The sequence below is a fragment of the Psammomys obesus genome, unplaced genomic scaffold (genome assembly GCF_907164565.1).
Source record: "Psammomys obesus unplaced genomic scaffold, mPsaObe1.curated_primary_1811, whole genome shotgun sequence".
In the NCBI taxonomy this organism is placed as follows: Eukaryota; Metazoa; Chordata; class Mammalia; order Rodentia; family Muridae; genus Psammomys; species Psammomys obesus.
Window position 1 is genome coordinate 17,798,495 of NW_026594428.1, and position 20,373 is coordinate 17,818,867.

The 20,373-nt window shown below is 43.6% G+C and overlaps 1 protein-coding gene across 2 annotated transcripts in view; it reads left to right on the forward strand.

The window, feature by feature from the left end:
• The window catches only part of Ctnnd2 (catenin delta 2), an 894,554-nt gene that overhangs the window by 507,303 nt on the left and 366,878 nt on the right, over positions 1-20,373 (forward strand). For both annotated transcript variants that reach the window (XM_055618984.1, XM_055618985.1), the window contains exon 7: positions 6,187-6,742. In XM_055618984.1, coding sequence (XP_055474959.1) covers positions 6,187-6,742 — 556 coding nt within the window. The remainder of the gene's footprint in view (positions 1-6,186; positions 6,743-20,373) is intronic.

Here is a 20,373-nt window from a genome sequence, read left to right on the forward strand (position 1 = left end):
TGTGTGGTCACTTGAGGGCTGGCTGTGAGCACTGGCATTTTTCTGTCTTCTTCTCTCTTTGCTGTGCATTCTTTTGTTTATATCATCAGAATTCCAGCAAAACAGAATAAAATCAGCATCCAACCTTCAAGAAACATCCCCTTTGTGACCTCTTTGCCATCCTGGTTCTTATGTAAATGATTCAGAGTGAAAAACAGGAAGCAACTGTTTACTGTTGAAGCTGATACAACTTATTAGCTGAAAATCACCATATTTTTAGGGTCTCCATTTTTTTCCAAACAGAACAGTATCATATTTGTGAGCCAGATAATGTACCCGGTACCAAAATACAATGAAATAACATAAAAGTAAAGCACTGCGTTCAAAAGAACTGCTGAGCCTGCTCCAACAGCACATGTCTTATCAGGCTGAGGACCCTTGCTCTAGTTAGTGACTTGTGCTCTCTTTCCTTAAAGCCTGTTTGGAAGCCATGTGTGCATTGTCTAACTTCCAGATCCAATTGTATTTCTATAGTGACTGGAAAATATGTCCTCTATTAAACAGGTCTAGCAAAGAGGCATGAGCCCATTACACAACTACATAGAAGGTCAAAATGAACCAATGAGTACTACATACACACACACACACACACACACACACACACACACACACACACACCCCATGTAAACAAACACAAAAATAGAATTCAAAATTTATAACCAGTATATTCTAAGTCTGTTGTAACCAAAATTTACATACAAACAAATGAAATGCTTGTTTTATAAACACGTTTATGAATTTATGGTTTCGATTATCCTTGAGGATTTTCTAACAATAACAAGATAAAACAGAGCTACATTGAGCATGTACCCAGCTCCAGCCTTCTAGAAACTGTTCAGTCATATCACCTGCTTGATAGCTGCTTCCTTCTCAGTTCCAAAGAAACAGATCCTGCCTTCTACTGGGACTGATCCAAGGAACGAGAAGGAAGACACAGGTAGGAAGGTCTCTGCCGGAATCCAGAACCATGACCAAGAACAGCATCACGACCCACTTTGCTTCAAGTTAAATGTTTTGAGTCATTACTCTTTTTTAAGAGCCTCTTCAGCAATAACACATTTCTTCCCATTCTCATTGCTTATAAAAGTTCAAGTATTGCGACGGAAAGGAGTCCAATCCTCAATTTTTTAAACAGCCTGATTTTTCCTGAAATCTAATTTGAAAAGCAGACTTATATATTTTGTTTTTGATTGTAGGAACTCATGTTTGGGATACACCTGAAGCCTTAAAGGAGTGAATTAAGTTCTTTTCATCTAGAGTGTATTGTTTTTAATTCAAAAAAGGGTTATAATAAGTCATTCTTTGAATTGTGAATTGTGAAGTAGAGTTGAATTGCAGCCTTCTGTCTCCCAAACTAAGTGAATTTATACAATAAAACAGAAGTTGATGCATGCTCCCAGATTCCCATTTTTTGTGCAAATGATGAGCTGTTCTTAGAAATTTATTACTCCATCAGCCGCCGTGATGGACCACAGCACCTCTGGACCATTTGTTATGAGCTATAGATGAGCTTGTGCAGCTGTGCAGCCCAATAAGGTACCCGCAGTTACATGTGGCTGTGCACATTGGGATTAATCGTATGCACACTAAATCCAGCTCTTCCACTGACGAGCAGATTTGAAGCACTCAGTGAGCCTGTCTGCCTTGTGACTGCCTTATTGGGACATGCCAGTTTGGGATATTGCCAGGCCTAATGCAAGTGCATGGGGCTGTGCTGCTCAACAGGTACCAATATGGCTGGCATCCTGGGAAGGTCCAGTGATGGAGACTTTTAAACACATGGAAACAGCAGGCTGTGTTAAATTTGTGTTTTAGTACCACTTACTGCCTCAGAGAGAATGTAAAATGTTATTGCTTCTTTATCCTTCCCCTTGTTAAAAATTCTACAGAGTTTCGCCAAGATCCTCCCATGTGCCCATTTTTTACTTGGGCACCTCAGCTTTTGAAATGTCTCGCGGTAATGTGGAATATTCCAAAATTTCTACAGATTTCAGGACCATTTAAGGAAACTCTGTAGATGTTAATATTCAGTGTAGTTAGTACTCTCAGATTGGATGTTCCAACAGATCAAAAGAAAGGCAAGCTGTTTACAAAACACAGCTTTTCTGGGATATACATCATGTAAATATATATGTGTTCAGTAATTATTCTCTTTTATTTGTAAATTATATTATTAATTAAATTAGTTTCCTTTAAGTTATTTTTTTTTCAAAAATTTCTTACAAGTGAACCCTATTTACATTATTTCTACTGTTCCCTCTCCGTGTTTCAACTCTTCCCCTGGGCCACCTCTCAGATGTATGACCTCTTCCTCTGTACTGTTTTACACATACATGCACACACACACACAACACACACACACACACACACACACACACACACACACACACACACACCACAGACTCAGCCAAGTCCACCTGGTGTTGTTCACAGGTACATGTAATTAGGGAAAACCCCTTAGGATTGAATACTCTATCAGGGTGTTCATCCATGGAGAAAGTGATTCTGCCTCTCAGAGGCTGGAGCTCTTCATCCAGGGGCGGGGGGTCTGTGAGGTTTCCACCATCCACATGAACATTTTGGGAGGCCACCTTTTGTGATCATTTTGCAAATTGTCTCTAGGGAGCCATATCGTTGAGATTTCATGGATGCACCTTCTCTGTCACATAGAAGACACTATCTCCCAGCAGACATCCCACCTGGTTCTCTGGCTCTCACGGTCTTACCACTCCCCTTCAGCCATTATCCTTGAACCTTAAATATATGGGTTGCTTTGTAAATATACCAAGTGGGGCTAGGCACACCACAGTCATTTATTCTGTGGGTTTTGACTAGTTGTAGGTCTCTATGTAGCTTCCATCTACTGTAAACAAACGACAGTTACTTTTTATGCACATAATGTTTTATATTCATACACAGCAGTCACTCTCACCCTTATTTGCCCCCTACTCTTCCTCCACCCCACATATTCTATGCAACTTTGTGTCCTCTTCTCATTTGCATGAAACCCAGCCAGTCCAATTAGTGTTGCTTGTGCGGGCATCAATGTAGGGTCATCACCAGGAGCATAGAGAGCCTGTTAGAGCCACACTCCCGATGAAAATAGAGGCTCCATTCCCCAGCAAGGATTACCTTTCAGTGTCTCCTGGGTGGAACCTTTTGAGGTGCCCCACTATTCACACTGGGACTGGCTTCATCTTATTAAGGTCTTCTACAGGCAGCTTACTGTTACTGTTACTGTTGTAATGGCCCCATTGTGCTAGAAGACACTATTTCATAGCATTCCTCCCTGTTCTCTGACTCTTATAGTTTTTCTGGCCTTTCTTCCATGGTGTTCCCAAGCTTTCAGAGGAAGCATTGTGATAATGCTGTTTGGGGCTGAGCAGTTCACAATCACTTTTGTTTTGCACTCTGACCAGCTGTATGTCTGTATCAACTGACAAAGGACAACGGCACTTAAATTAGGTACCTTTCTCAGTATTTATTACAAAGTATGCCATTTGGTATTGCCATCGTTAATGTATTATAAGGCCATTATTAGTGTCTTAGAAGATATAACCAAGAGTTCTTTTGTAAGCAGGGTACTCCCTTAGTACCATTGTTTCCATCATTATCTTCCTGTATGAGGCTCTTCCACCACTTGCTAGTCGGGTACCAGGTTGCAGAGGTCCTATTCAACAACAAACACAGTAGAGCCTCAGAAGGAAAATGTCTGTGGGCTTGCCAGAATTTTCTAGATCAGTACCATCTGTCCTCCTTGACAGATTGTTACCAACCCCAGGGTCCATTTCAGGCCCTAGAACCAGATGGTCTGCCATTGTTGGTTCTCAAAGTTTGGAAGGGACTGAAATCCCTCAGAGAGCGCATGCAGACAGGGAGCTTGGCTTCCACCAGGGTTTCTGTTCAAGGCGGCACTGTGCCTGGTAAATAGACAGCATTTTCCGGAAATAAGAGGTCTAAGAACTGTTTCTCACATGTGTTGGGACATTGGAATCTCCTGGATGCTGGCTCACCTACCTGCTGCTTAGGTCCCACCTTCAATGGTTCTGAATTAAATTTCTAGGGTAAGTCGTAGCTGTTCCAATATTTTTTTTTAGAAGTCCCTCTGACAATTTTCACCTACAGGTGGGTTTGAGAAAGTGAGTCTGTTACGTTCCATGTTCAGTCTTACTGCTGAGAGAGAAGCTCCAAGCTTCTCATGTTGAGTTTAGACCTTAGTTACAGGATTCAGGGCTTCTGCAGAGTTTGTATGTTCTTAAAACTCAGGTCAAGTTTATGACCCACTCCTTTATTTACTCAGCAGATGCTACTGCAATCTCTTTGTGGATCAGGTCCTGTTGTGGTTGCTAGAGAGACTTCTTTGAGAAAATGCACAGAGCTTGCATTCTACTTTTATTCCAACTGTTAAGCTCAAAATAATCCCAGTTCAGATTGGGATACATAATGTGCTTATGAAATTTATATTAAACATACATATTATATATAAACAAATGTGTGTGGTAGAAATAAACACATACATCTTCCACAGAGAATGTCTCTCAACAAATGGTTGTCTCCTGCACACAATGCTGTGCTTACACTGTGTGTGTATGTGTGAGTGTGTGTGCATGTGGGTGCGTGCGTGTGCCTGTGTTGGGGTGGGGTCAGAAGACTGCCCCAAGTGTTATTCCCTGAGTTCTGTACACCTTACCCTCCCAGACAGGGTCTCTCAGTGGCCTAAACTCTCCAAAGAACCTACACTGGGCTGGCTTGCCAGTGGGCCCCAGAGATGCTTAAACTATCTGCTGCTCTAGTGAACTGCAACAGGAACCTCATTGCCCCTCCCCCCAAATGTGTATCCTAGGGATCAAACTGGGTTCCTCAAGCTCATGAGACAGGATTTGATGACTGAGATGTCTCCCCAAGTCCAATTTGGTCTTAATACAGGATCTTGATGCTGCCCTGTTAAATCTTCAGCGTTTCTCCTAACATCCAAGAGACCATTTGGAATGGTGTGTGTGTGTGTGTGTGTGTGTGTGTGTGTGTGTGTGTGTGTGTGCAGATCAAGAGCCCAGCTTCGAACTTGCCAAATGCCATCCCAAAGGGCAAAGACACAACTGGAATTTTTTGTGTGGAGAGTATCTATCCGCTCTTCTTTCTCCCTTACCCTCAGTTCCTTGCTCCCTTCCCAGCCCAACCAGCATTCTTCCTTCCAAAACCTTCTTTTCCAGCTTCTGTCTCACACACTGGGCAATGAATGCTAGGGGCGTCACACCAGGCACTCCCCAGACCCTTTCTCCAGCCCAGGGTGAAACGTAGAGGACCAAGACCTCTCCCTAGAAGTAGTTGTGGACCCAGTGTTTTCATTCTAATGCAGATTTCTCTCTAAGCAAGATTCAAGGAAACTGTTTTCCCGTCAGTGAGCCCTCTGACTCCACCCAGCCCTTGCCTTTTGTGTTCTTATAAGTAAAGGAGGGCAATGGCTTTCAGTTGGAAGACACAGCTGTGGGGCGTCTTAGGAGCCTACTACCAGGGAGAGGCGTCAGACTGAGCCATTTAGAGTACACTTTAAAAATCCAGAAAAGGGGGGCGCTTTTGGTGTTTCCAATTGTAATTGATGTCTCCTCTAGATTATTTTTTAAATACTGAAGAAACCAAGCTTAGTGACGTAGCGTTTTCCCTCCGTTTATCTCTTGCCCAAAAGAGAGTCTTAATGACAAAGCAGCAGAATAAATCTAAGTAGTACATCTCTTACGTCCCCCTTGTAAGTATTCAATTCGGTCATTTTTTTGGTGGCCGAAAGTGTCTCCTGAAATGATGGGAGCGTTTAACGCCTGGGGCTTTTATTAAAACTAGCAGATAGAGAGGGCGTTCTGGGAGATCACCGGTTGGGTGGCCTTTAAATTTTTTTTTTTCCTGTGACTAAAACCTCTTGGAACGCCTCTCGCCTTTTAGTCAGCTGGCCTCGCTAGCCCGCTCCTTTCTCCTAGGAAAGGAACCTAGCTGGGAACGTACTGGGGCGTGGGTTCGCGTCCTTCTCCAGCGCAGCCTAGATTCCCGCGCCTCTGGGCACAGAAGTTGTCCTCGGCAGGCGGGCGGGGCGGGCAGGCGGGCGGGCGGCTGCTCCTTCACCGCTGAGCGCGCGTGTTTTCTGCTCTCCCGGCACAGGGCACGACCGGCCGCGCGGGGCACCTGGCGGGGTCCGAGCCCGCGCCGCCGCCGCCGCCTCCGCGGGAGCCGTTCGCGCCCAGCCTGGGCAGCGCCTTCCACCTGCCCGACGCGCCGCCCGCCGCCGCGGCGCTCTACTACTCCAGCTCCACGCTTCCCGCGCCACCGCGCGGGGGCTCCCCGCTGACCACCACGCAGGGCGGCTCGCCCACCAAGCTGCAGCGCGGAGGCTCGGCCCCCGAGGGCGCCGCCTACGCCGCGCCGCGCGGCTCCTCGCCCAAGCAGTCGCCCAGCCGCCTGGCCAAGTCTTACAGCACCAGCTCGCCCATTAACATCGTTGTGTCCTCGGCCGGCCTGTCCCCGATCCGCGTGACCTCGCCTCCCACCGTGCAGTCCACCATCTCTTCTTCGCCCATCCACCAGCTGAGCTCCACCATCGGCACCTACGCCACCCTGTCGCCCACCAAGCGCCTGGTCCACGCGTCCGAGCAGTACAGCAAGCATTCGCAGGAGCTGTATGCCACGGCCACCCTCCAGAGGCCGGGCAGCCTGGCAGGTAAGGGGCTTGGCGCCCTGGCGCGGCTCACCTGGGCGCACGGCGGGGGAACCGGGGAGACTGAATCCAAGCAGCAGGGCTGGGCATGCCTTGGTGCCAGGTTTCTCCTTCTGGGGCTGTGCGGGATGCCAGGGCGTGTTTGAAAAGACTGTCAGCCTATTTCTTGAGGGGTGCCTATCATGTGGTCCCTCAGCCTCTAACACCTGCCTGTCTTCCCTCTTTCCTCGCCAGCTCTGCAGACTTAAACTGAGCCACAAGGTTAATTAAGTAGGGCCACACAGACCTGTTGCTTGCATCCATAAAGAAATCCAGTAACTGTCCCAGTGGGTATGATCGCTGTTAGTTGCCAGAGAAAGTTATATTCCCCCCCAAAATTAGAATCAGAACTTAAAAGGGTTTCAGCAGCAGAGGAAAGTAACCAATAGGGGAAGTGTCTTCCGTGTTACCTGTTTCGTTATGGGCAGGGGGAGAGGGAGGAGGACCCCGGAGTTGGAGAGGCTGCTTCCCTCCACCAAATCTAAAGAGGTGGTGCCTATCCCAGTCACAGACCAGACCAAGCTGTGACTCTGCTGTTAACGCCATATGCTCAGTTTAAACAAGCCACTGTGATTGAAAGACTAATGCTCTCTGCTAAAACACCTGACAAGTAATCTGGATTTATTGCCTATTTCTTTCCTTCTAGAAGTATTTGGTGATTTTGTGACTCTAGTAACAGATGCTGTGCTCATATGCTTCTTTTCTTGACACAAATAGATGACTGTGAAGATAAATAGGATAAAAAAAGGAACTTGTTGCAGGCACAAGGCAGGTGGCCAAGGGCTTTAATTCAAACACGGTAATCGCCAGCATGGACCAGCCTATCTTAGCGGGATGCAGGCTGGGATATGCTGCCCACAGAACATCCTCTCTTTAACCCTAGCCACTGTGGAGAAGACTTCCAGAAGACTAGTAAAGGCCGTTCCTTTCCGTGTTCACCCGACGACAGGAAATAATGATGGTTTTGTTGTTTGTTTGCTTGCTTGCTTGTTGGGTGGGGGTTCCCATTTCTTCCCTCACCTGCTTATGTTTGACAGACATGTGCCTGTCACATTGTACGCCTGCAGTAAGGCAGAGAGTGTGACCAGGTGCCTCAACATATGGGATCTTGGGGAAAAGGTCTAGAGAATGGAAATACAGTAACCAAAAATGCAACAGTGCCCTGCATTGTTGAATCTAGAAAAGGGAGTGGATTTTGAAAATGGTTTGTGCTTGAAAGTGTGCAAAGAATGTTTCATAGGCTTTGCTGGTGGTTGTGGTGGTGGCAGCAGCTGTGAGTGTATGCATTCAAGTTTCTGTTGGTTAGAGGTGAGGACACTTCTCTGGCCAGAAGGAGAACTCCAGTTGACCAGCATACTCCCGTCTGTTCTTCATATTTTCTGGCCATGTTGCATTTTTGCTACCTGGTGAGGAAAAAAAAGAAATGTTATTAAAGACTCTTAATTTTAGAGTTGCAGTGAACGTTTTAAATGTTTGAATTCATTTGTTTAACATACATGTTAAAATATTCATTTAAAGATTCTTCATGCAAATTGCTACTGGTGGTTTTGAGTTCAAAATTATCTTGTCAGAGTGTATGAACGATGGATTTGAATAAGAATTTATATTCCATTTACAAAATAGCAATTCCTGACCCAAGAGAGATGTAGGAGACAGACTGTGGTGTGTGTGAGTGCACAGATATCAGAGCTTTTATACTCTGTGTTTGATGCCATGTGTTTGAAACCATTCCAAGCACCAGAAAGTTTGGAGCCACCTGGTTTGCTAATTGAAAGAGCACAAATATATTGAAATTACAAAGTAGATTTTGTCTTAGCAGAGCTGTGAATGGAAATCTGTCACCAACAACCAACTAGAAGTATCAAAAGAAGGTACAAACTAATTTCACGGTTCTTCACTATGTCTCTCTCGCATACTACCACCACCCATTCAGTCTCTGCAGATAATGCATCCTCTGACATCTTTAACCTCCTCTCAAATAGAGAGGACAGAAAATTAACAAAAAGTAAGATAAATACTTTCAAGAGGGTGACTTGGAAGGTGACTTTTGAGTATTTCTTTAGGTGGTGACTCAGCTAGCCCTGCTAGTATATGGGAAAGCGTGTTGTGAAAGAAGAACAGTTAGTTCAAAAGTTGGCGACTGGGAGGAGCCTGCTGTGCACAACAGGGAAAGCAGTGAGCAGGAGGAAGGCCAAACGGTGAGGATGGGAGTTTGCCAAGTGGCTGCAAGCCATATAAGTCAATGGGGCAGGGGCAGAGTTGTCATAGTCTGGCTTTATTTGTAGCAGCCTTACTCTGGCTGGTATGTTAGGAATGAAATTTGAGGATCAAAGGCAGAAAGCAAGAATGTAACTTGGGTGTGATTACGGTAATCAGAGATAAAGGTAACTGTGGAAACTATACTTACATTGAAGGTGAACAACAGTACGCGTGCGTGCGTGCGTGTGTGTGTGTGTGTATGTGTGTCTGTATGTATGTCTCTGTGTGTGTGTCTGTGTGTGTATTCGTATTTGTGTGTGTATGTGTGTGTGTGTATGCCAGTGTGATCTTCTCACAAGCTAGGTGATAATGGTAAGAAAGAAGATCCTCCAAGAGAATGGAGTATCAGTGACTGAGCTGGAGCCATTTTCAGAAGCACTTGTGTAGGTTTAGGGGGGTATGAATTGACACGAAGACCCCGTTTTTTACAGGTGAGGGCTCTCTGCCAGAATCCCAGTGCACATGTCACATAGAAAGTTGGATGTTTTATTCAGGCCTTGTTTTGTTTAGCTAAGGGCACATCAGCGATTGCCAGATGCTGTCTAAGAATTTCAGGCCTTGATTTGCAGAGAGCACTTTGGCAGAAAGTCACATATCCTCCTTCTCTATGGACCTTCTTAGTGACTGAGTGTATTAGCCAAGAGTTCAGAGATGTCCCAGCGTGGATTAAACACATAGCCAACATAGAAGCATAGAAATGTGCTGGGAAGAAGTCATGCATTATTGCAATAGGCTAGAGCTCTAGTGAACTAAAAAGCATGCCACATCCTGTAGTCGCATATAAAGGACAAGTCATCACTGTGCTCAAAATGCAGAGCTCCAGTTGAGAAAGTATAAAGCACTGTGTCACACTGCTGCCTAGGTTGGCCTGGAAGTCACTGTGTAGCCCAGGATGGTTCATAGCATACAGCAGTCTCTCTGCCTTTGACTCCAAGGTGCTGGGATTACAGTCATGTGCCACCCTTTTCAATTTTTCAGTAAAACTGCTCCAATTTCAGTTTTGCAGCCAGTGCGGAATGAGACAGAACTTAGTTACGATGGGAAAATCCATGAGTGACAAGTTAGTGAGATCTCATATATGCCCAGGATGCTTCTTTGAGAAGACCATCCCAGAGTCTTAACTGTAAATGAGGAACTAGTGAGCAATGTAGCATTGCTATCTATATGGGATAAGGGACAGAGTACAGAGGACCAGGACATCACTGCTTGTTCAGAAAAGATGACTGGGTGATGAGAGACCTCAGAGGAATGACAAGAGAAAATAGCACACACAAAAAAGGAGGAAGTGGATCTCACCCTAGAGGTCTTGCGATCTCCTCCTCTCTGCCGTTGGCTGGCAAACCCATCCTGTGTGTTAGCAACTCTTCTGGGAGCTTTGTGCAAGATGGGTGAAGAGTATTGAGCAAGCAAACAGAAAGGTGTTGAGATTTTTCTTTCCTCCTAGATCCAAGTATTTCAGCCATCTCCTACTTCTTTCAAATGGGTGGAACTCAATGCTGATCACTACAAATGATAGAAAGCTCTCCAAATGACATGACTTGCGTTTTCCATTGTCCTCTTGACAATCTCATTGCTTAACTTATTTTTCTGTACATTGAATTAAATGTGTTTATCTCAATGAATGAGCACATTAAATATTAATGATGAACGAAATTATATTGAAAGACACACCATACTACAAAACATTGGCCATATGTCACTTAGAGTGCTACACTCTGTGACATTCGTGTTGCATGGTCTCCAGCAACCGACTGAGGCAGCGTAATCTTTACCTCCATCCCACAGACATGAATGCTGGGCCTCAGCAATGAAGTATTCCCTGCCCAAATCTGCAGGTGACAGGAATGCCATGTAACCTTGGCAATTTTGAATAGAGTCTTAGTAGTCTAAGCTATACATGATCCATGAATAGAGGATTTTTTCTGTTATTAAAGAAAAATAGTAAGGACATAGATATTTAGTATAACGGTTTTTTTTATTGTTTTTGTTGTTTGTTTTGGCCACCATTATAAGTTTTTAGTAAATTTCTAACTGATTTTGAAGAAAGACAAAAGCCTCTCAAAAAATGTGTCAATATCCTATTGAGTATGACTTTTCTTGTGCCAATTTTTGTTCCTTTTTTTGTGAAGAAAATAACATGATCTTTTATTTTCTGAGTTTAGAGCCAAATTAATCCTGTTGGAAATACAAATACAAGTTGTAAATATGTATTGAAGTTGTCAGGCTTCAGAAGCTTACTCTGAGAGAGAAATAACACATGAAATGTAAATTCTTAACCAGTGATTTCCATGAGAACTGACCTTATATGGAAAGTTATTTGGTCAAGGCGTGATGTCTAACACTCCAGCCAAATGGACGTAAACTGTCCTACATGGAGTGGACCTTGTGCTGTAAACTCCCGAGTTCTAGCTATTTGGAGACAGCATTCAGTCTGCCTCATTGAGGCTCCCATGTCTCACTCGGTCAACAAAAGGGAACATGCTCATCAAAGACTGGAGGCTCTGCTGTGCCCCACATCTTTCCTGGAGGAGCCGGTCCCAGAGGTGAAAGGCCTGCCTTCTGTTTTTACATTTCTCCCCCTGCAGCTGATGGTTTCTTAGCCTGCAGACAAGACCCAGGATGATTCTCGTGAACATCTGCTTATTCATGCACTAGACATCACTGAAAATTAGACTTTAAAAATATCCCTGTTCCGATTTACATTTTCTGCTTATTATTTGATCAGCTTGAGATCATAATCCATACCTTGACTTGGGTAAGGAGATTTCCTCTCAGCTGTAACCTCAGCAGATGGCTTAGGAAGAGACACCTGGGCAGCTCTCCAATCCAACCATACCCTTACATTTCCACCGGCCTGCCCCCAACCCCCGTCCCCAGACTTATGCACTGGAAGACCAGTTCCTGCATGGGATATCTGAATCTGTGGAGAATGCATCTCTCACATGTATGGTGGGTACACTCTGGGATTCTGTGCCTCAACCCACTTGGGATGTGAAGGCCATTTACCACACTCTGACCTTTTTCAGAAACTCAGCACCCCCACTTTACAGTAGCCACCATGGCCATTAGAGGCATCTGCCCACCTTACCCTCAGGAAAGCAGAGACTTGACTCCAGCACAGTCCTTCCAGTGTTCATGCTAGCCCTGTCTAAGTCTCCATCTGCCAGCAGCCCAGAACTCAGGGAAGAGCCAAATCCTTCAGATCTGTGTGCTAATTTTATGCAGCATCTGTATTACACGTACCTTGCTATTTGATTTCTATCCATCAATGTGCAGGTGAAATACTCATGGGGAAAGTGCTGCTTTCAGCATCCTCTTCCAGGAAGTTCATGGCTGGAGTCTTGAAACTGAGCTTCAACAGGTAGCCTCTGCCTTACACTTGCTGCCCTGTTTCTCACACAGCATCCCCAAGTGCAAATGTGAGGATACAGTAGGCAGTGAAGTCAAAGAGAGATAGAACACAGACTCCATTATCACTAAGCAGCAAATATAAAAAGTTGTACTTCTGAGAACTCTGAAGAGCTGAAGACATGGAGGAGGAATACGAAAGTTAATGTTTGCCCCGACCCTAAATCAGCATCCGTCTCTCCCTCTATGTCCCCTCTCCTGTCAGAATGGCCAGGGCTTACTCTAAGAAAAAAAAATAGTATTGTCTTGACTAAACCACAGTGTGAGAGTTAGACTCCTGGTTCGGATGTTGGCACCCCGAGTGAGGTTAAGTCACATAGGCACACAGAGGTGGGATGGTGGCAAGCAGATACTGCCTACCACCCAGTCACTCTGGAAGAAGACAGCCCTGCACGACCCTCTCCCTTTGTCATGCATTTACATTCGGAACCCACACCTAGTGGGAAACACTTCTGTTCACACCATGGAACAAAGCTGCCTCTGGGTTCTTATTCCTCAAATATGATAAATTAGTTAGGATTACAGAGGAATGGGAGAGAATTACTGGCTTGAAAAAGAGAGACTAAAATAGAAAAATAAATTATCTCCTAGAAGAAACAGATAATTTAAAGGATGTAAGAGATTAAAAGAAATAAGCAAAAACTTTATATCTGGCATTGAAGAGGATTTAGGAAGATCTTTAATTCATTAAATAAAAACTGAATAGGGTATGAAGGAGCAAAGAACATGAAAATCCTTCTAGGCTGTAAAAACATAACTCATAAAACTAAAAAATAATTGATAAGATGACTGGGTTATTTAAGGAAATAACCCAGAAGGTAGATAATAAAGGGATAGAAACAGAAAATAAGAATAGTGCAAGAAGAGCCAAGACAAGCTCAAGAGATGTAACATGTGACTGGGGGCTCGGAGAAGCAGTAGAGGAGATAAATTACAAAATCATAGGGAAGAATACCTCGGGGCTCGTGACTCCTCAGAAACACCTTGTGTTAGCAACTGAAAGTACTTCTTATTCCACATCATGAAAATTCAAAGTACCAGGATGAAAAGACCCCAGTGTCTCTGGAGAGAAATAAAAGACTTTGCCTGACTAAGCAGTCACAGTTTTGGACGGCAGAGAACACAGGGTACTGCCTGAGCAGCTGAGGGAATAATTCTCAACCCCAAACCTCCACAGAGCCTGTTTCCCATCATAAAAGAAAAAACCAAACATGCTCTAACATGCAGCTCCTCGGAAAATCCATCTTCTAGGCATGCTGTCCTAGAAAAGCTACCATATTTGAGTGATGTATCTAGCTAACCAAAAGCATGAAATGGGAGGAAACAGTATCTACAAATAACACATTCTGGTATCAGAGCAATGAGGAAAAGTCCAGAAAAAGGTCCCTAAGCAGCAGGTTAGAAAGCAAGAGAAGGGAGACTGAAGTCCCAGAAGGTCTGTGTGATGTCAAAATCTAAGGACAGAAAACGTGAAACAGCAGTGAGCTTCACTGCAGATGGAGGAGAAAGAGTTGTTACACTCCACAGAGTTCTGTAAATCCAGAAGGCAGCGGTTGAGAGATTTAACAGCTAGACAGATGTGTGGGCATATAGTTCCATCCCTTCTTAGCTCTGTAATGCTACGTGCCATTTTACTGAAATACCAATGGAATTTAGAGAGCACCAGTTTCATGCCAGGCTCTCTTCTGGAGGCTGCAGACTCACATGTGAGCAGCAGGGGAAAAGCCCTGGTGTTCTTAGCACTGATGTTCTGTCAGGGGTTAGATGAGAACAACCATAGGTAGGGACTAGGGAATACAGAGGTCAGAAACAGAGCAGCTGGGGACACTTTCCAGGGAGGATGTCATAAGGGCAAACCTTTGAAGGAAGGAGCAAGAAAGTACAAACTTGAGAAGAGTGTCCAGGGCAGAGGAAATCCTAAGCCTGAGAGGTCTGAGGGAAAATGCATGCACCACCCATTGGGATGCAAAAAGATACTTGGCTTGCTCTACAGTGTAGGAAGAAGAAAGGAATGACAATTGCAATCTTCAAAAAGATTCTCTGAGATTGCAGCTGTCCCTTCTTTAGTATGTCCACAGGTTAAACAGACTTCATAATTATGTCTTGTTACTAAGGACGTCAGAATGTCTGGCTCTTTTGGGCACCAAATATATACAGGTCAGAACCTAGCACTTGAGACTCATAGTATTGGCGAGTCAGAACAAACTTGTGGAACACAGCTTGATGTCAGAAGGGATCTGACTGAGGAAAACCTACGAGAGAGATGTGTGGTGGTGGGGGTGTCAAGGAAGGATTATTAAAAGTGGCAATGTTTGAGGTGCATTGTGTCACATGTACTTTACAGAGGGGTTTACACAGTTCCCCACTCACGTGAAGGAGTGAACAGACCGTTCATGCATCTCAGGGAGAATATTTTGACTACATTAGCTCATTTTCTGTTGCTTTCGCAACATACTTGAATCTGAGTTACTGGCAAAGACAGAAGAGTAATTTAGGTCAAAGTCTTAGAGGCTGAAAGACAATGAAGGGTTTATTTTATCGACTTGGCCTCTAGTGAGAGCCCCTTAGGTGAAATCACTATGTGACAGGTCACCTCAGAAGAACAGCATATGGGAAGAAAGTCACATGGTGAGACATTATGCTACAGATTCAGGAGCCGTGTTTTTCTCTTTCCTTCTTTCTTTCTTTCTTTCTTTCTTTCTTTCTTTCTTTCTTTCTTTCTTTCTTCCTTCCTTCCTTCCTTCCTTCCTTCCTTCCTTCCTTCCTTCCTTCTTTCTTTTTCTCTTTTTTTTTTCATACAAACCATTATCTCAGAGTCTAACCCAGGTCTCACAAGCATTGTGTCAGTCATTTCCACGGGTGACATTCTCAGTGGCTGACTTGTCTTACAGATGGGCTCTGCCTTGTAACATGTCCACAGTTGCCATCAGAGCATTCCCGTTCTTAGAACCAAACCTCTGACTTCTGACCCTTGCCAACAAACAATATCGAAACCATAGCAGAGCCATGTTGCATCTTTTTAAAACAATTTTTATTTCTGAAAGAATGAATTGTACAGAAATCCAAATAAGACTCTTTGCATATTACCCTATGAGTCCCCAGGAGAATGTGAATGAATACTGACAGCATCAGAAACTGGAGGCAAAGTGAGGCTATAAGAGAAAATTAAAGAGGAATCAATTAAAACGGGACTGCTTCTGGGAACCAAGAAATGAACCAAATGCCAGGAAATTTCCTCGTCCTTCGAGAAATAGGCGGCCTGGCGAATGAGCCCGGCAGTTTGCTGCTACTGTAACTGTTTCTTCAGGGTCAGAGAGAGATGGCTAGTACATCTGCTGGGAAATGCTGCTCTGTCTCTAGTCTAGAATGGCAAAAAGAAACCACAGGATGGAACAAAAAGACTCAGAGGGAACAGAAAGATGCAGAAACAGGAATGTGCCATGTAGCTGTGATGGCAGGACCAGGGTTACATGCCAGCTCCTCAGCAGCCAACTGTGGGAAGGCTTAGCTGATTTGGGGGTTGTTGGTAAGTTTATTCCGAACTTCAGAGCATTTTACCTTAGAATGCTTAAGTTAATGGGACAACAACAACAACAAAAAGATAGAATAAGTACACATACTCACTGCAGATCAAATACAATGGAAGTATCTAAAATCTCTGTGGGCTAATCCCAATGAGTCTTTGTACATTCATTATGGTAAGCAATGATATTGAGACCAAGAAGGAAACCTGGATTTTCAGGCAATCAAAAGAAGCAGCAAGTGTATGTAGGGCTCATTCGAGCTCCTGAGAGGCAGCTAATGGGATCTCTACACATCTGAGCCTTTTGTCACTCATGTCTCTTCCGACAGATGTGAAGTCTGCAAATCTGTTGGCTGCCTAGGTTAGCAAACTAGTGAGTGAAGTTGCTGCAGTTGGTAAATACCCAAAAGCCATGTTTATATCGACCAAACTATGAATACAAAGGGATACCAGATGTATTAGTTAGAATTCATGTTCTTATCACTCAAATACCTGAAATAAAAAAAAGCAAACAAGCAAACAAACAAACAAAAACAAATCAAGAGTAAGATATTTATTTACTTCCTAATGTCAGAAATTTCTGTCCACCATCAAGATAATAACCAAAATTAACCATCATACAGGTTCTGCCTAAAGTGAAGAAAATGACAGAAATGAGTAAAAATCAACAGAAAAATGGTGACTGTGACATATATTAAAAGCCTATAGGAAAGATTGTCTGTGCCTTCACCACTTCATCGTTACCTAGAAAATGTTTTTGTCTTTCTTGGGTCTTTGATGTGGGATGTATGGACACCTATAAAGCAGTCTGTAAAATACTATAGGCTCACCAGTCAAGTGAAAAGCCATGCATACAGGCTTGGAAGAGATTATAATACCAGACAATAGCTGTTCCATATTATTTCTTGACCTTATGCAGTATATTGTGAACCGCCCAGGAGCCCACAGCAAAAGGAATCTAAGGAAAACCTTCAGTGGAGCAAGTTTGAGCAAGTCATTCCAGTTTCTGCTTACTGTATAAATATCTTCCAAAAGACTTGCCAGCCATGGCTTTTGCCTGCTTGTCCTCTGTGATGGCCTCTGAGCCCAAGGCACCAGGTCACTGCAGAGGTGGAGTCCATGCACAGCTTCAAATGGTAGCTTCCGCAACCTTAGGTCTCAGCATGGCCTGAAACATGGCGTAAGGAGGTGAAAAAAAAAAAAAAAAAAAAAACCTCCCTGAAAAGAAATAAGCATCTATTTCAAGAGTTAGTGTAAAAGACAGAAGTCATTGTTCCTTCTCCTTAGGATGAGGCACACATAAACCTGCACCACACACATGCTGTGCATACACACTCATTCACTTAAGGTTTAAGCTCAGCAGGTTAGACATAGAAAATGCGTAGTCTTCTGTTTGAGTTGCTATCACAAAACACCACAAATATCTTTTTATTTTTTTTGAAGGCAGAACAAAAACCTCTTAAGACCAAGGTAGTAGATAACTGTGTGTACTGAAGGTCACTTTCTGGTTCATTGAGGAAGCTTTTTGCTGCATCCCCCTCATAGTGGAAGAGATTTGAGAGACCTTTCTAGGGCTTGTTTTACAGGGATCAAAAATCTCAATAACAAGGGCTTTGTACCATCCCTGTCTAATATCTTGACTTGAGACTGAACTTGAGACTTTGTGGAAGACACAAACATAATAGCGCAGGCTTCAATTAGCTTGTTGCTGTCACATGCTGACAAATAGCCCACTCTGGCTGATAACGTCGCACTTACTCCCTCATGGAACTTTCTATCCTAGAGAAGCATCCCTCAGACCATAGTATACTCTTCTCAAATGGCTGACAGCTCATCAGTGGCTTTTCTGATAGAGATATCTGAAAAGGGGATGGGAGCATTTTAGCGAGACATCAGTGCCCTTTGTGTATGCTATGAAGAAGTTAATGTCTTAACAAGGGCAACTGGCATTCAAATGGCAGTGATACACATACAATCTGGAAATTAACTGAGCTTTAAAATATACATGTTAATAAAGACATACTAGAACTTATTACAAAAGAATAAAACCCAAAAGCTAAATCCTCCTGGAAACTGCCTATTTCACAATGTAATTCCTGCCTTCTCAAAGCTTCTCCATATGAGGGACATTATAAAAATTTACAAAATATTAATACATAAAGAGGTTATAAAGTGTGAACTTGAGAATAATGAACCTACAAGGTCTATATCTGGCATTTTCTCTTTGTAATTTTTTTTGTAAGTTAATGTGTCTTTTTCTCATAGAAGCCACAAACCCTTCTCTGTGCTAGTAAAACCACCACAGGGGGGAAAAAAAAACTGTTAGAGAAAATGCATTACACTTGCTTGCTTTTGAAGCTCAGCGTCTAAGTCTTGAAGGAATTTTTTACAGCCTATGCCTGTTATATCAAAAGCAATCTAACTAAAAGACTTTTGTTTAATATACAGAATGTAAACCATCTCTGGTCACATATTTTTAAAATTAATCCTAATACCTGGGAGGCAGAAGAGGATAGGTCTCTGTGATTTCAAAGCCAGCCTGGTCTCCATAGTTAGTTTCAGGCCAGCCACGGTCCACCCAGTGAAACCTTGTCTCAAAATCTTAAAGAAAACAAACAAAAATGTGGTTCACAAGAGCACCTGCCTGCTGGTTTCCCCTTTTGTTGAGCTAATGCTTCTCCCTTCCACACTGAGAATTTCCTCTGCAAAAGCCACAGAACCTGAGAGGGAGACAGCTTTGTTTCTCTGGCACTTTGCATAACTAAGGAAAGTTGCCTTGAAGTCTCAGTGAGCCTGTGCTGCTTGCATCAAATGTGTGCCATGTCCACCTTGTTCTGGATATTCTCCGTGGAAGCAGCCAGGATTATCTATAATGAGTAGGTCTGAAGCCAGCAGTGCAGGTGCACTGTTCACGAATCCGCTGGTGGGATATTCAAAAGCAGCTGTTAAGAAATAAAATGACACTCATTGAGTTTTATTCCCCTTGTTGATAAAGCCTAGCTTGTGTGTGAATATAAGTCTGACCAGTAAAAGCTCTGGGCAATGACTAATTAATAAGATGCCAAATCATACATTGCTTTCATCAGTAGTTATTAGGACAAGAAGATAGCAGTCAGCCAAACTTGTGGCTCATTTCGGCCAAGAAAGAAACGTATCTTGAAGCAAATTATAATAACAACAAGGCTCCTCCCAGGTAAAAATTAAATTTCATGTGCTAAACTTCTTTTGCTTGCAGATGTTCAAATGTTTAATTATAAGATTGAATCTAATTGTGTTTCCCTACATAAAAGGACACTAATTCAACTCACCCTGCCCTTGGCAAAAAAAGGCTGGAAGTGCCTAAAGATCCTTTTGCTAGGCTGAGTCTTAGGCTATTTTGGATAGATGCTGGAGAATCCAGAGAGCTTTCATGAGCCATGATTCTGACTTCCCTGACTCTATATTCCCAAAGCAGAGACTCCTCAAAAGTTTATTTTCCCTGATCTCACACTCACTGCAGCTCAGAATCTTTTTATCAAAGAACTGCAGAATGGCAGGGGATGGGGTAGGGGAGTGGGTAGTGAGGGGAGTGCAAGAGTGCCCCTGAGTCTATACTTGGCCACTGCCTGTCAGGTCCCAGGGTTTCCCAGCAAGATGCTAATTGAAGCACAGAGTAAGGCATGCTTGGGGCAAAAACTCATATCCTTTTTTTTTTCCCCTCATGTCTCTCAAGAGCATTGCTTGCTTTCCCTGAAAAGACCAGAAACTAACCCCCCTTTAAGAGCCACTGTACTTCTCCACTCAGGAACGGATATTCTTGGGGCTGTTCTGACCCCCAACTTAAGGGAGCTACTAAAGACCAAGCGTTGGATGTGCACTGAAGATTTCTACACCTTTCCTCAAATCTACAGCGCCTTTTAAAACCAGGTCACTTTTCAGAGGCAGCCACACCCCATACTGTTCTGTTCACTGGGCTTTCTTCTAAGGTTCTTGTCTGGAAAGCACCTCCTGCATAAATCCTCTGTTTTGTCTCAAGGGTAAATGCTATACATATTTTCCCAGGGTGGAGAAATGGTATTTGTGTTTGCAAAGTGCAAGACCTTCATCTGACAGGGTGTGCATTGAGGCAGTGGAGGAAACCTAGGCACATGCCCTTTCAGAGCCACATCAAAATAGAGAGAACCTCCACAAAAGCATTCCAGCCTATCCAGATGTTAAAAGCATGATAGATAAAAAGATCCCCCCCCCCCCGCTTTATTCCCTTCTAGAAATAAACTCTTCCTCCACATAATTCTACCCCTAACTCTCCACATAGCCTGAAGAAGGAATCATTTCTAAGAGAGACAGAGAAATCACTGTGGCTCCCTGGTGTAGAGCTGGCCATGTGGAGCCATGAAGCAGCCACAGGATGAGTCATCCTGTTCTT